General features: G+C 37.6%; 2 protein-coding genes across 3 annotated transcripts in view; one reads left to right on the top strand and one right to left on the bottom strand.

The window, feature by feature from the left end:
* inpp5jb (inositol polyphosphate-5-phosphatase Jb) overlaps window positions 1-17,578 on the bottom strand; it is a 66,903-nt gene that overhangs the window by 13,044 nt on the left and 36,281 nt on the right. For both annotated transcript variants that reach the window (XM_061986279.1, XM_061986280.1), the window contains exon 5: window positions 1,652-1,768. In XM_061986279.1, the coding sequence (XP_061842263.1) occupies window positions 1,652-1,768 (117 nt within the window). The remainder of the gene's footprint in view (window positions 1-1,651; window positions 1,769-17,578) is intronic.
* Window positions 3,296-17,578, top strand: part of selenom (selenoprotein M) — a 65,515-nt gene continuing 51,232 nt past the window's right edge. The window contains exons 1-2 of the mRNA XM_061986281.2: window positions 3,296-3,682; window positions 5,777-5,852. The gene's annotated coding sequence lies outside the window, so the exon portion shown is untranslated. The remainder of the gene's footprint in view (window positions 3,683-5,776; window positions 5,853-17,578) is intronic.

Here is a 17,578-nt window from a genome sequence, read left to right as displayed (position 1 = left end):
AATCTAGCGGATTAGTTCTAGCTAGCTAGAGTTATCGGCTTAGCTTCTGGTCTTTGGACTCCAAATGTGACTTTTTACCACATTTAGTTTTTTTGTTTTTAAAAAAAAAAAAAGGAGGTAATGGGTTTGATTCCAAGCTCGTTTTTTTCAACAGGGAAGCTAAAAGTGGCTAACACTTCCATGGGTTATGCGCTAACTTTTCAAGTGTCATTCAACAACTATGCTCTCGTTTCCACTTAAAAATGTATGGCTTGTCCTCAAAACTAAACCACAAAAAAAGTAACATGATTAAACTAAATAAATTTTTTGCTTTTACATTTTTGGTGTCTGGAACTGAATACATGGATTTACATTTTTTCCTCTTATAAAAGTTATTTCTGCGTTCACACGATTTGGTTTTTAACAGACTCTTTGAAACAGATTAATAACAAAATCTGAGGTACCACTGTATACTGTATATAAAAAGTTCATACGGTCCACAATAGTGCTTATTGCATACTTGCCAACCTTGAGACCTCCGATTTCGGGAGGTGGGGTGGGGGGTGGGGGCGTGGTCGGGGTGGGGGGGGCGTGGTTGGGGGCGTGACTAAAAGGGGAGGAGTATATTTACAGCTAGAATTCACCAAGTCAAGTATTTCATATATATATATATATATATATATATATATATATATATATATATATATATATATATATATATAAAATAAATACTTGAATTTCAATTTATTTACACATATATACACACATAACACTCATCTACTAATTGTTGAGTTAAGGGTTGAATTGTCCATCCTTGTTCTATTCTCTGTCACTATTTTTCGAACCATGCTGAACACCCTCTCTGATGATGCATTGATGTGTGGCACGCACAAAAGTGCTTTCATCAAACGCACTAGATGGCAGTATTGTCCTGTTTAAGAGTGTCACAACATTGGTGTTTACGGCAGACGATCTGCTTTACGGTATACAAAAACGTGACTGCTGTTGTTGTGTGTTGTTGCCGTGCTGGGAGGACGTTAATGAAACTGCCTAACAATAAACCCACATAAGAAACCAAGAACTCGCCCTCCATCATTCTACAGTTATAACGTGATTGGGCAGGTATGCAGTTTACATTGTGGGTTAGCGGACTCAGGTCCTCATGGACCTGAGTCCATGGACCTGAGTCCGCCTGAATTTCGGGAGAAAATTTGTCCCGGGAGGTTTTCGGGAGAGGCGCTGAATTTCGGGAGTCTCCCGGAAAATCCGGGAGGGTTGGCAAGTATGGCTTATTGGAGCCATACACGTGTGGACAGACATTTTGCTCATTAGCAATAAAGCTACAGTCACACAAATCAGTGTTTTTCCAGAACAGCTTAATAAAAGTCCTAATAAATTGCTAAAATTGAAGCATCAAGGCCAGATTTTGGGAAATACATTTTGAATACAGATTGTGAAAGCTCTGAGACTCATTAAAATTGTATAAAATTGTACAATATAGAATAACAACATAATATCATCTTTGTAACGGTATATTTGTTTTAATTTTTAGATTATGTCCTACTGTGAAGATGGCCGTAATGTTGTCGGTTTAGATGTGTACGTCTCTGTTACAGTGTGGATGTTTCATAACACAGTGCTAATTTGAGGGCCGCGTATGTGGCCATCTCACCCAGTAACCCCCCAGGCCGGTGCGGGTGGTCTCAGTCTGGACTCCTCGGAGGAAAGGCAGATGGTAGTACTTGGCAAAAACCAGCAGCAACACGCCCTGCATCCTCTGAGAGGTCACCTGTGGGACAACATGGCAGAAAAGATGGGCATTGATTGATTGCTTTATATATTTAATATGGACATAACAGTTGCATTGCACAAACCAGACCTTAAGTGTTATAGCAAGAACATGCTAATTTTCAACACGTCCACAGGATGCTCATTGGATATAGAATGTGTTAATATGTTACAAAACATACATCCATCCATCCATTTTCTACCGCTTGTCCCTTTCGGGGTCACGGGGGGTGCTGGAGCCTATCTCAGCTGTATACATTGAATCAAATTTACAATACATTAATAATGTGTACAACTTTGATCTGATTTCTGCCAGAGTTTCAGACGTGCGGTGAAGAGGTTAAGGTCAGTTTGCAGTTTTAATTCAGTGGGAAGAGTGTTCACCAGTCTGGCTCTGTGGACTGTTCAAAAGATGTTCTGAACTTAGGAACCACACAGTCCCCACTGACTGAGGATCTGGGGTTAGGTCTGCGAGAGCCTTGACATGCGGTGGCACATGATTAGTTAGACATTCAAAAAAAATGTTCAGTGTGCTAAAATTTACAAAATGTTCAAATGTAAAAAGCTTGTGTTTCTTAATGACATCACAATGATGCCACCTCAAAGGTTTTCTGTCAAATACCTTTACTGCCTGGTTGTATATGGATAAAGTGGGTAAAGTTTGCGACCATGAGGTTAGACACACACACACACACACACACACACACACACACACACATATACACGTATACACACATATACATATACATATATACATATATATACACACATATACATATATATATATATATATATATACATATATACATATCCATATACACATATATATACTGTATATACACATATATATATATGTACCATTTTTAATTAATGAAAAGAAATAGGTTCACAAATGCTGAAGTGTAAATGATTAACTGTACAGTCTTCTGAATATATATAAAAAATTATAATTAAAAAAACTGCAGTCATTTGCACAGTTGACTCTATGACAGACAAATAAGGCCATGTCTTGCCATAAACCCATGTGAAAACATGTTGCGTCATCTTACAGCATTGTATGCAGATTATGACATTTGCGAAATGCAAGTGTAGAATATGCATAGTAATTGGGTGACTTTAGCACGAGCACTGCTTAAAGTACAACAAACGTGTTAGAAGTGTTTGCATGCTATACCAAGCTCCCTAGTGGATGTTCATTGTTATTCTTCCCCCACTCCCTTCCACTGGTCCACTCATCTCAACTGCAGACCAATGAAGCATAATCAGACTGAGCCTGAAATGCCCTGTGGCCAGTAATGGAGGCTCCCATCTCCACGTGACCAAAGACCCTATTGCTTGTGTTGTTACTGGCTGGATTTAAGGCTTTGTTGCATTTTTTAATTGAACTGCAAATTGGGATCAACTTTTTTGTGAAGTGTGTATGTGGACACCACACAAAGAAGACATCATAGAGGAAGAAACGTCTATCTATGATGTGTACACCCGAACTAATTAAAACAAGAAATGTAGTCGTTTATGGCAAGATAGCGCGGATTCACAGTCGGAAAGGTCGGGATAGAAATCGAAAAAAGTTTTTTGTTTAGAACCGGCTCCCAGTGTTTCGGTTCCTGGAGGTCATTAGCCAGTTGTGTTAACGATTCCCTTATCGATACCTGTCGGTGCGCATGACGTCACCACGTACGACTTGGAAGCGGCATAAAAACTGGAGCTGTTCACGAGAAAGGATGACAACAGGGCAAGTTGCAATATTTGCAAAGTGGATATTTTCATCAAAGAGAGGAAATACTACTAAAAACATTATGACACAGAGAATGTGAAAAATTTGAATGAATGACGCTTTTTTGATCCCGTTTGACGTGGAAGTGAATCGCCACCAGCAGCAACAGCAGCAATGTCAGCAATGTTAATGCTGCAGGTAAGTAACTTACTAAATAACACTGTGTTAGAATAATTATGTACAGGTAAAAGCCAGTAAATTAGAATATTTTGAAAAACTTGATTTATTTCAGTAATTGCATTCAAAAGGTGTAACATGTACATTATATTTATTCATTGCACACAGACTGATGCATTCAAATGTTTATTTCATTTAATTTTGATGATTTGAAGTGGCAACAAATGAAAATCCAAAATTCCGTGTGTCACAAAATTAGAATATTACTTAAGGCTAATACAAAAAAGGGATTTTTAGAAATGTTGGCCAACTGAAAAGTATGAAAATGAAAAATATGAGCATGTACAATACTCAATACTTGGTTGGAGCTCCTTTTGCCTCAATTACTGCGTTAATGCGGCGTGGCATGGAGTCGATGAGTTTCTGGCACTGCTCAGGTGTTATGAGAGCCCAGGTTGCTCTGATAGTGGCCTTCAACTCTTCTGCGTTTTTGGGTCTGGCATTCTGCATCTTCCTTTTCACAATACCCCACAGATTTTCTATGGGGCTAAGGTCAGGGGAGTTGGCGGGCCAATTTAGAACAGAAATACCATGGTCCGTAAACCAGGCACGGGTAGATTTTGCGCTGTGTGCAGGCGCCAAGTCCTGTTGGAACTTGAAATCTCCATCTCCATAGAGCAGGTCAGCAGCAGGAAGCATGAAGTGCTCTAAAACTTGCTGGTAGACGGCTGCGTTGACCCTGGATCTCAGGAAACAGAGTGGACCGACACCAGCAGATGACATGGCACCCCAAACCATCACCCAACCATGCAAATTTTGCATTTCCTTTGGAAATCGAGGTCCCAGAGTCTGGAGGAAGACAGGAGAGGCACAGGATCCACGTTGCCTGAAGTCTAGTGTAAATTTTCCACCATCAGTGATGGTTTGGGGTGCCATGTCATCTGCTGGTGTCGGTCCAATCTGTTTCCTGAGATCCAGGGTCAACGCAGCCGTCTACCAGCAAGTTTTAGAGCACTTCATGCTTCCTGCTGCTGACCTGCTCTATGGAGATGGAGATTTCAAGTTCCAACAGGACTTGGCGCCTGCACACAGCGCAAAATCTACCCGTGCCTGGTTTACGGACCATGGTATTTCTGTTCTAAATTGGCCCGCCAACTCCCCTGACCTTAGCCCCATAGAAAATCTGTGGGGTATTGTGAAAAGGAAGATGCAGAATGCCAGACCCAAAAACGCAGAAGAGTTGAAGGCCACTATCAGAGCAACCTGGGCTCTCATAACACCTGAGCAGTGCCAGAAACTCATCGACTCCATGCCACGCCGCATTAACGCAGTAATTGAGGCAAAAGGAGCTCCAACCAAGTATTGAGTATTGTACATGCTCATATTTTTCATTTTCATACTTTTCAGTTGGCCAACATTTCTAAAAATCAATTTTTTGTATTAGCCTTAAGTAATATTCTAATTTTGTGACACACGGAATTTTGGATTTTCATTTGTTGCCACTTCAAATCATCAAAATTAAATGAAATAAACATTTGAATGCATCAGTCTGTGTGCAATGAATAAATATAATGTACAAGTTACACCTTTTGAATGCAATTACTGAAATAAATCAAGTTTTTCAAAATATTCTAATTTACTGGCTTTTACCTGTATATATTATCATCATAACTTTATGCTTAAGGGCCGTTACTATAAAGTATTGTCGATTTGTGCTGAAATGGTATTTTTGTATTTGTGCAGAGCTAGCAATCCAAAAGATTGATAGCCTCTTTATCAGTGTTGTGTCCAGACTCGGCCTGCTGACAGCCAAGGCCGAATATTTGGTTCCAAGACCAGACAAAGCAGAGACTGGGCGATATCACCAAGTGTTATCATATTTGCATTTTTGTATAACCATATGTTGTGTCTTACTGGAGTTGTCGAGATTACCCCCTTCCCTCAGTCACCGTGATGTAATAGGGCCATTTCCTAATAAATGGAGGAGGCGCACGGGCTTTTCTTTAGAACGTAGTTTGGATCTGTAACTAGAGTACAGCCCAAAACACGTGTCTCCTCATGAGCTAAATTGAACTCTGTCTCTGATTGATTCCTTGCTTCTTGTCTGATTAATAGATGTCAACAGTGTTTGCACCTGACATCTCCTTGGTCCTTCGAGCCGGATCCCAACACGTCTGACGATTCCAGCCTGGTGAGTAAAACCAGAAGACCATGGCACCCACATCTCCCATTGAGGAGCTGCTTTTTCTGCACCCGGGATGGATCTGACGACTGACGGGGAACCGAGGACAAGAGGAAGGAACGCAGATTTCAGTGAGTACGTTTTGAATTACAAAGGAAAAATAGCGTGTGACTGAGGGTTACGATGCATAGAAGAAGAAAAAAGCGTGTGACTAAGGGTTACGACGCAAAAACAAACCCTGTAAATCCTAGGCTCTAACAGGTAAAAAGGCCTAAGAATCAGAAGGACGTCGGAGTCCGCAAAGAATGAAACTTCCGTAAGATTCAGCATTGAAAATAAGCCAAATTAAGGACATCGGAGTCCACGTAAAAACCGACAATTCTAAAACAGAAGAGGCCACAGAAGGACGTCGGAGTCCACAAGTACTGAAACTTCCGTAAAACAAGTGTGAAAGGTATGAACGTGAGAGTGTGTGGGAGTGATCGCCACTAGGCTATCACTCCATACTAAAGTTGTGAGAAGTAATGGTGGGTTATTGTGGAGGCATCAGGCAAGACATCTTCACTGGGGGAAAAACCTCCAGTAGAAGTGACGTGTACCACAATAATAAATTGAACCACTATCTTACAACAAAGAAAAAGTAATCCTTATAAGTTCGGCTCTGTAGGGGACGACGGATTACTCCAAATTCTCAAAATGTGAAAAGGGACAAGTAAACCAAAGGTTAGTCCAAAAGACGAGTTAAAATGTAAAGACTGGAAAGCAGTAGAAAAAACAAATCCAGAATTATTAAAATTTATCGATCTCAAAACATGAATTTACTGGACGCCTCAAAGTAGGTGATATATTTAAACTGCGGGAATCAATAATACAAAAATGCAGAAATAACAAAAAGAAACTGGCCAGAATGGGGTGGGAACACTTGGAGTGCTGGATGAGGATGGCTCAAAGTGCTAAGGAGCAGCAAGAAAGGGGAAAAAAAAGGAAAAGAGGACAAAGAAAGGGCTAAGAGAGACAGGCCCAGTTAGGAGAAGAGATAGGCAAATTGTAAGGGAAGATAGTGAAGAAAAGTACAGACAGAAGCCGCGACAGCTAGCGCTCCAACAATAACAAAACGTAGATCAGCGTTAAACAAATTTTAAAAAATCCACCGCCATACAATGAAAGTGTATCGAAACAACCAACAGTAAGATCAAAAAGGGACCCAAAAAACAAAAACAAAAAAACGCAGACCTGAAATGGAAAAAGATAACGACAACAAAAGCAGTTACACCCTGCTGCATGTTGGCATTGTGTCAGAGAAGGACATTTAGCACGAGACTGTCCTGAGAAAAAATAAATTAACAATCAAGGTTACTCAGCATGACTAGGTCAGGAGACATCCAAATCTCCAAAGACCACACCAAAAGACAAAGAAAATGATCAGAGTGAACATAAGACACTCTAAGTTATGAGAACTTAAGTGAAAAAACAGCGAGTAAACCAGAAATAATAAATGAAATAAATGGCAAAGAAATCACATTTCTATGAGACACCGGAGCATGTAGAATTACATGTATAGAATAAAACTAAGTGAAATACAAAATATTGGACACTGGCAGGTGAAAGATTCCAAAAAGACGATAGAGGTGAAAGAAATGTTTAAAAATAGATGAAGAGGAGAAAAAATCTCAAAGTGCTAACATGAGATAAAAGTAAAAATAAGATGAACAAATGGGAAGAAATCAAGAAGAATTAATGCAAAATGGAATAAACTAATGCGAACGAGAGATAATGGGGGATATTGAAATAAGATATGAAGAAAATGTAGATTGAAGATATACATGTATGTTTGGATATATAAATAGCGCTTTTATATATACAAATATATATGTATATATATATCTATAATTAAAATAATGGAACAAATAAAAACCTAGATTAATAACTATAATAAGAGTCGATATATATAGCATGATAAAATGATATAAAATAAGTTACATGTTTAGAGGCTGAGGAAAAAAAAAAAGAAAAAGAAAAACGCTCTTCGAGTGTGTTCGCCTTATCTCTTAGAATGTGCACTCACGCACACACATAACCTTGTGTGTGTGTGTGTGTGTGTGTGTGTGTGTGTGTGTGTGTGTGTGTGTGTGTGTGTGTGTGTGTGTGTGTGTGTGTGTGTGTGCGTATGGCGCATCAGGAGTGCAAGTTTGAAAATAAATGTATTAACTGTAAGTTTTAAGTTGTTTAACTTTAAAGTGTAGTCTAACATTCTTAGGTTAGAATATTTTTTAGACATTTGCAGTACACCATACATCTGGGTGGTGAGCTACGATAAGATAATGACATAACATGAAATAAATAAAGAGGCATGGCAATCTCAACAGCTTTCAGTTAGCTATAGACTTTTGATAATACAATGCGAGTAACTATAACCATTACAACTGTTTGCTTTGAATATTGTTGAATAATAATTACAAATAAAACATATAAAGAATTGGAAGAATGTCTCTTCTGAGTTGTAAAATTACAGTTAATACACTTATAGACAGTTTTTAGTGGTTTTAAAATGTTACTTAAAATTACATGAAGTAATACGTATAACATTTGAATTAGGAATATTGATTTAGTGTTTATTAGGACAATAAATGCTGTAATTTTAAAACATCATATGCAGGATTGGACACATTTCACAGTGATTGATATCAGTAATGCATTCTTCTTGATACCAATACATAAAGAAAATCAATTTTGGTTTGCATTTACTTATAAAGGGAAAAGATACACCTATACAAGACTACCTCAAGGGTATGCGGAAAGTCAGACAATCTTTTCACAAGCAATGCACGCAAGCATGTCCAAATTCGACCCTCCAGGAGGAAGAAAAAAGTCTTGATATACGTAGATGACATATTATTAGCATCACCGGATAAGGAAACCTATAGAAAAGATACATTAGCCTTATTAAATCATCTACACAGTGAAGGACACAAAGTAAGCAAAACAAAAGTCCAATTATGCAAAACAAAAGTAAAATATCTAGGACATTCTCTAAACAAAGATGGACACACTATTGTGGGAAGCAGAAAAACAGCAGTACTAAAAGCACCAAAACTACAAACAAAGAAGCAAATTGTCATTTCTAGGATTAACTAATTACTGTAGAAGTTGGATACCAAATTACGCTGAAATGGTAGCTCCATTAAGTACATTTATGAAAAATATTTAAAAATGTCATCACTAGTAGAGTGGGATTTAGAAGCTGAAGCAGCATTCTGTGAAATAAAAATAGAATAGGATATGTGCGATTGTTACAGAAGTTTTGAAAGCTATCAAATGACCATCAAATGACTCAATGCAAGCGGCACAACTAGTAACACTAAAGCATGTAAATTAATAAGATCAAAATGTTACAATACACACAGATAGTCAATATGCATTCTCAACAGTGCACACATTTGCACAACACTGGCAAAATAGAGGTATGATAACGTCAACGGGAAACTTTGTAACACATGGAGAACTATTAAAAGTAATATTAAAAGCGGTACAGTTAGCAGCTAAAATAGCAATGTGCAAATGTGTGGCACACACCAACGGAACGGACGCAATATCTGTCACACGTGGGTTATGCAGCTTCCTGCGGTTCGTTCTTTTAATGCAAAAAGACGGCTCCGGACGAAGGTGTAAAGGTAGGATGGGATTTATTAACATAAATCACCCAACCACCAAAAACACAAACAACATAAAAAGAAAGGCGTGCCTAAAACACGTGAAGCTAAGACTAAACAGAAGCTATGGCATGGAACAAGAAACTTAATTGGTAGAGGCGCGACACAAACAGTGTGACATAATCAATGAAGCCAGGCCGACTGACTGGCAGAGGTAACTTAAATAATGCCTCTGATTAGTGCTCGGGAAGCAGATGAGCGGGCGAGCACTAATCAGAGACAGGTGACAAAAAACCAACAAGAAAGCCTAAACGGGAACTAAAGAAGTCCAAAACTAACAGAACATAACTAAACAAAACATGATCCGGACCACGGATCATGACAATATCACGTTTGCGGACAAAACAGCAAAACAAACAGCAGAAGAAGAAATACAAGGTTTTAAACTACAAACTAGCAGAGGTGAGTAGAGTAGCCAGAAAATGTACTCAAGTAAGAGTACTGTTACTTTAGAGATTTATTACTCAAGTAAAAGTAAGGAGTAGTCACCCAAATATTTACTTGAGTAAAAGTAAAAAGTATGTTGTAAAAAAACTACTCAAGTACTGAGTAACTGATGAGTAACATACACACACATATCATATATATATATATATATATATATATATATACATATACATATACATATATATATATATATATACACACACACACACATATATACAAATATATATATATATATACACACACACACACACACACACACACACACACACACACACACACACACACACACACACACACACATACATATATATATATATATATATATATATATATATATATATATATATATATATATATATATATATATACATACATACATTGATATATACAGTATATAATTTATATTTATTTTTTTTGCCGTTTTTGTTTACATGTTAATAGTGTTTTAATGAATATACATGCATGTTTAACACATATAGATTCCTTTCTTTCATGAAGACAAGAATATAAGTTGGTGTATTACCTGATTCTGATGACTTGCATTGATTGGAATCAGACAGTAGTGATGACAAATGTCCACGTTTTCAAATGGAGGAGAAAAAAAGTTCCTCCTTTCTGTCTAATACCACATGAAAGTGGTTGGTTTTTGGCATCTTATATGTCCAGCTTCCATATTCGTTTTTATACACTTTACAAGAAATACATTGGCGGCAAACTCCGTAGCTTGCTAGCTTGTTTGCGCAGGCTTTCGGAGACTCTTATTTTGAAAGCGCAGGTGCGATGGAGCGGCACTTTTATTGTGAAGACAGGAACTGTTCAGTCAGTCTTTAGGCTTTTGACGGGGTGTACGGTTGAAATAAAAAATGGTCTTTTTTCCTTCACACTTTTGATTGATTGATTGGAACTTGTATTAGTAGATTGCACAGTACAGTACATATTCCGTACAATTGACCACTAAATGGTAACACCCCAATAAGTTTTTCAACTTGTTTAAGTCAGGTCATGTGACCCCTGGCTCTGTTTGATTGGTCCAACGTCACCAGTGACTGCATCTGATTGGTGGAACGGAGTGAACGTCACCAGTGACTGTATTTGTTGAAACGCAGGCACTATGAAGGTCTGTCTGACAGACCAAAACAAACAAAGCGTGCATTAACAGATCGATAAAAATTAGTAGCGAGCTGAATGTAGATAAAAGTAGCGGAGTAAAAGTAGCGTTTCTTCTCTATAAATATACTCAAGTAAAAGTAAAAGTATGTTGCATTAAAACTACTCTTAGAAGTACAATTTATCCCAAAAGTTACTCAAGTAGATGTAACGGAGTAAATGTAGCGCGTTACTACCCACCTCTGCAAACTAGTGAAATGAATAATGATATACTAAAAGACATGCAACAACAAAGTACTCCAAAAGAAAAAGATAAATGGAAAAATAAACAAAACAAAAAAAAACAAAAAAAAACGGAGCCACGTTGAACAAAGAAGACATCTATGTATGTCCAGACAATAAACTAATCTTACCAAAAAATCTGTATAAATGGGCAGCAGTATTGAGCCATGGTTGTACTCATGTCTCAACAGGAGGGATGGTGACCCTTATACAGAAGTACTATACTACCTACAGCTTTTATTCTTATTCAAAAAATAAATACAAATAAAAATTTGTAGGGCATGCATGACCTGTGCGAGGCCAATTCCCCAAACCAAAACACCCGTTCCAGCATCTATGCATGGATTTTATTGAACAAAATAGGAGTGAAGGAAAACTGTATTGTTTGGTGATAGTAGATGCATTTTCAAAGCGGGTAGAAATATTTTCTAAAGGAAAAGCAGATGCGCTAACAGTAGTAAAAGCATTATGCAAAGATATAATACCAAGATAGGGTATAACTAAATCTATACAGTGACAATGGACCTCATTTTGTAAATCAATTAATCAAGAATAAGAAGCTATTTAACCAACAGGAAGCAATATGTGAAGATGGGTGAAAATATGTCAACACGGCTAGATATATCTTGTGGTGTACCCCAGGGATCAATACTGGGACCAAGATTGTTTAATATTTATATAAACCACATTTGTAAAGTTACAAAGGACTTAAAGTTAGTTTTATTTACAGACGACACAACTGCTTTCTGTTCAGGAGAGAACACACAGAAGATAATACAAATAATAACAGAAGAAATGAACAAATTAAAAAAAAAAAAAAATGGTTTGATAAAAACAGACTCTTTGAATCTCAGTAAAACTAAAATAATGCTATTTGGTAACAGTAGAAAAGAGCATCAAACACGAATACAAATAGACGGAGTAGATATTGAAAGGGTAAAAGAAACAAGATTTTGGGGAGTATTAATAGATGATCAAATGAACTGGAAATCTCATATACAAAACATACAACATAAGGTGGCAAAAAACATTTCAAAAATGAATAAAGCAAAATACGTCCTGGGCCAAAACTCACTTCATATTCTCTACTGCTCGCTCGTGTTCCCATATCTGAGTTATTGTGTAGAAATATGGGGAAATAACTACAAATGTGCGCTACATTCGTTAACTGTGTTACAAAAAAGATCAGTTAGAATAATACATAATGTTGGATATAGAGAATATACAAACCCTTTATTTATTGAGTCAAAAATATGAAAGTTTGGTGACATTGCAAACAGCGAAAATGATGTACAAAGCAAATTATAACCTGCTACTAAAGAATGTACAACAATTCTTCTCAACTAAAGAGGAGAAATATAACCTTAGAGGAAAGTCTAATTTAAAACGGTTGTATGCACGTACAACACTTAAAACTTTTAGCATATTAGTGTGTGGAACTGAATAATGGAATGCATTAAGTAAAGAAGTTAAACATTGTACTAATATGATCCAGTTTAAGAGGTTGTTCAAAATAATAGTGCTTACAAAGTACAAAGAAGAATAATTATGAGAAATACTTTCAACCTTATTGAAAATAAGATATTTCTGCATCTCAGTACGTTAATAATGACTGAATTAATTGATTAGATATTACAAAACTGTTGTGTATACTAATTCATAGATGTTATTTTATTATAAAAAGGTCAGTAAATGATTCTATATATTTGTAAACACTCTGAAGTGGGAAAGATGTAGGATTAAATAAGCTTTGCTTCTTCTTACTCCTTTTCGGACATGATGTAAAGTGAAATGATATGAAACTGTGTGATGTACTATACTGTAAGTGTGTTCATGTTTGAAATAGACTGAAGAAAGAAAGAAAGAATATAGGATCATTATTCCACATTGATCTCAAAAACCACTGTGCTTATCATCCACAAGTACAAGTAAAGCCGCATTAAACGACAAACAGGAAAAGCTAAGACAAGAACAACAGACTATGCTGTCTGTTCGAAAGATCTGATCCTAAAACACAGGTCCAAATATAACAACCTGTGTCCCATAGACAGTCTTGTGGGCCTACAATGACTCATTGATGTTTACGGTAACTCCCAATACCACCTCTACAACACTACTTCCTGTAAGAAACTTAAAAGGATTCCCACCACGGGAACAGACTGGCCAAATTACTGGTGGTACCTCACAGGACATCCAATACGGGGGAAGTGGACACTCTGGTCACTACATATATTATACTGTAGTATAGATTACATTTATTATTCTACTTATTTTGTGTCTGGTTTTGTATTTGTTTTGTATCATCCCGTGAGGTGTATATTATTTTTTGTTATATTTGGATGTATTTGTTTAGTTTGTAAGCTTGTGAATCTGGACTTTCCATTAAGTAAGACTACTTATTATGTTGAAGGGGGCAGGAATGATAAGATTTTCTTCATCCTGTTCCTTCTCAAGCATAGGTGTGTAAATATGTGTTCAGTTGCCAAAGTTTAATTGTCTATTGATAATGAATGAATGAACTACTGGCCCCGGGAGATAGTGAAGAAGCTACATTCTTTAAAAGTCGAATAACTCTGAAACATTAAGGCCCAAATCTAGTGTTAACCATATCACTCCCTGATGGACAAAATAGACCACCCAATGCCACACTGTTCAACACGTCCAGATGGGGTTTCCAATTATGGGCATGGTCAAGTGGACTAGATCCATATTTCCTGGTGATTGTTTGCATAAATCAAACCATGCGCAACACCGAACAACCCAGAGTGTTCTAAACGCGCTGGAAGTCACAGTTGTAAGCGTACCATTTGATGATGTGGATAAATGTTCAAAGTAACAATTGGTGTGTAGTAATTGGTTTCTCCTTTGGCTGTTAATTGGTTACTCATGGCAAAAAAAGGTTTAATTGAAGTAATCAGCGAAACAACTCCTGAATGGAATTGCACTACATGGGACAAAATCTAGCCTGTAACCAAAGAAACAAAGCAGAAACCAATATTTGATAAACATGTGACAAAAGCTAATTACACCTGCATTACCATACTAGGCTCTGGACAACAGTTAGGAAACTTATCGTCAGACAACTGCTTACACATAGTAAATGTATCAATATTTGTACAAAAATTGTTAACACGTCTGAACAGTTTGATACCCGAACATTGGAAAAGAACTACACGTGATGTAAACTGGCAAAGTGTTGGAGATCCAACTTACCGGTATATCGATACAATAGGTGTCTCCAGAGGTGTACCTGACAAGTACAAATTGGTAAATCAAGTTGCAGCTGGATTCGAATCATCCGTCTGCTGGTGGTGTACGATTAACAAGAATGTTGACAGAATAAACTACGTCCACTACAACGTACAGAGATTAGGAAATTGGACAAAAGCCGGACTTGAAGTCGTCACTGATCAACTCGCCGCGACCTCCCTTAAGGCCTTTCAAAACCGTATGGCGCCAGACATGTTGTTAGCGGAAAAAGGAGATGTGTGCGCAATATTGGGTGAACAGTGTTGTACTTCATACCAAAATACACTGATGCAGAAGATAGCCTGACCAGAGCACTGGAAGGCCTTCGCACCCTCAACGGTAAAATGGAAGAGCACTCACCTATGTGGGATGGATGGTTGAATGTGTTCGGCAAATACAAGTCCTTGGTATCATCAATTCTAGTATCTATGGCTGTGTTTGCAGCAAAACTGACGTTGTGTGGATGTTGTTGTATTCCCTGTCTGGGTTCTCTGCTTAACCGTCTGATTACCACAGCGATTAGCCCAGCAGATGATAGAACTGTTTAGATGCACCTTCTGGCGGACGACAAGAAAGATGAATCTGATGACGAGGATACCTACCTGGACGGTGTTCCTGATCTGTTTCCAGACCCTGGTGACTATATATATAAAAATATGATGATGTTGAACTCTGAGTGTAGACATACTTTTGCCCTAAAGAAATTAACTATTAACTGAAAATCGTAAGAAGAAGTTATTGGGGATAAGAAGATTCTGGGGAAGTTATGTGATAAACAGGAGGGAAATGTTAGAATAATTATGTATATATTATCATCATAACTTTATGCTTAAGGGCCGTTACTATAAAGTATTGTCGATTTGTGCTGAAATGGTATTTTTGTATTTGTGCAGAGCTAGCAATCCAAAAGATTGCTAGCCTCTTTATCAGTGTTGTGTCCAGACTCGGCTTGCTGGCAGCCAAGGCCGAATATTTGGTTCCAAGACCAGACAAAGCAGAGACTGGGCGATATCACCAAGTGTCATCATATTTGCATTTTTGTATAACCATATATTGTGTCTTACTGGAGTTGTCGAGATTACCCCATTCCCTCAGTCACCGTGATGTAATAGGGCCATTTCCTAATAAATGGAGGAGGCGCACGGGCTTTTCTTTAGAACGTAGTTTGGATCTGTAACTAGAGTACAGCCCAAAACACGTGTCTCCTCATGAGCTAAATTGAACTCTGTCTCTGATTGATTCCTTGTTTCTTGTCTGATTAATAGATGTCAACAGTGTTTGCACCTGACACACTGCTTGTCATGTTAGCATGTTAGTAGGGGCGAGAGGGGGCAGAGCCCACCCAATTAAATGTCTTGCCTCCTCAAATCAAAATGTTTGAAGTTGAGGATGTATAAAATGTGTATATGACAAAATTATCAGCAGTAGCGTAGCATCCATCCATCCCATCCATTTTCTACCGCTTATTCCCTTTGGGGTCGCGGGGGGCGCTGGAGCCTATCTCAGCTACAATCCGCCGTAAAACTGCGCGATTCAAGAACGCCTTCATTCCGCACTCTATCCAGCTGTATAATCACTCACCATACAGCAATAGATGATATTTGTCTATTACCAAACCGCTTCTATGTTAGCTACCTCTCTTTGTTTATAATTTATATTTTCTGCTGGATCTACTCTTTTTTTTATGCTGCCCTTTTTTTTGCTGCAGCTGTTACATATACTGTAAAATTGTACATGGTAATTTGGATTTGATATATATTGTGTATATTATATACTGTATATGTATAATATGTAAATATTACATATGTTATATTTATATTGCTACTTTATACCTTTTGCTTTCGCCCTCTTTTTGTGCCCTTGCGTGCATTATCCTTTCCATCCTTATCCTTTCCATCCTATGTAACTGAGCTACTGTGTGGAACAATTTCCCCTGTGGATCATTAAAGTGTGTCTAAGTCTATAAGGGACACGCTACAACACTCATATGTCGTCGTCTTCCCTCTTCTCTGTCCCTCGGCTGGGTGAGAGGTTCTGCGAGTCCGCCAAGTGTCGACGAATTGAAAAACGAGACGAAAAGTTGTCAGAAACAAAATCCAGTCATATTCAATTTCGTCTTGTAAATAGGTGGAACAAATTTGGAATATATCCTATCATAGTTCTTTAATAGCATACAAGATGAGAGAGGGTCAGGGTTAGCAACGAAGGTGCACGGCCAATCAGATGTTTTTTAATGTGAGATGACGACGTTAAATTTGTGGATTTAAAGTGTTCTACATCATAATATGTGAATACCTAGGCCTTGGCCGATATTCAGTCAATTAACTGACGACAAATGAAAATGAACGTCACTATACCACTATGATGTCAGAGGGGTACCTCTCGATTGGTTCCGTTCTTACCTATACGGAAGGCAACAATGTGTATGCGTCAATGATCACAATTCACCCTGTATGACCATAAATTATAGGGTTCCCCAGGGATCCATCTTGGGGCCTCGCCTTTTCATCTTATACATAAATGATTTCATAAACTCCTCCGAAACTTTTCATAAAATAATTTTTGCTGACGATACAAATTTGTTTACCTCACACAGGAGCCTACTCGATCTACAAGAAACTGTCAATTCAGAGCTTGTGAAAGTGGATTCCTGGTTCAAATGCAATAAACTCTCACTTAATGTTAATAAAACAAATTGTATTTTATTTAATTCTAATAAAAACCGGACAAATATTGAGCAATGCCATATCAACATCAATGGGCAGGAAATACAGAAAGTGAACTCCACAAAATCCCTGGGGGTCATCATTGACGAATACCTCAATTTCAAATGTCACATTAGCCATCTGTTAAACAAATGATCCAAATATGTTGGCCTGTTCTTTCACCTTCGTCATTATCTTCCTCTTTATGCTCTACTTACTCTATACAAAACTCTCT

Source organism: Nerophis lumbriciformis, linkage group LG12, assembly GCF_033978685.3.
Source record: "Nerophis lumbriciformis linkage group LG12, RoL_Nlum_v2.1, whole genome shotgun sequence".
Classification (NCBI taxonomy): Eukaryota; Metazoa; Chordata; class Actinopteri; order Syngnathiformes; family Syngnathidae; genus Nerophis; species Nerophis lumbriciformis.
Note: the sequence above shows the minus strand (reverse complement) of the source record. Positions and strands in the feature narration are given on the sequence as shown.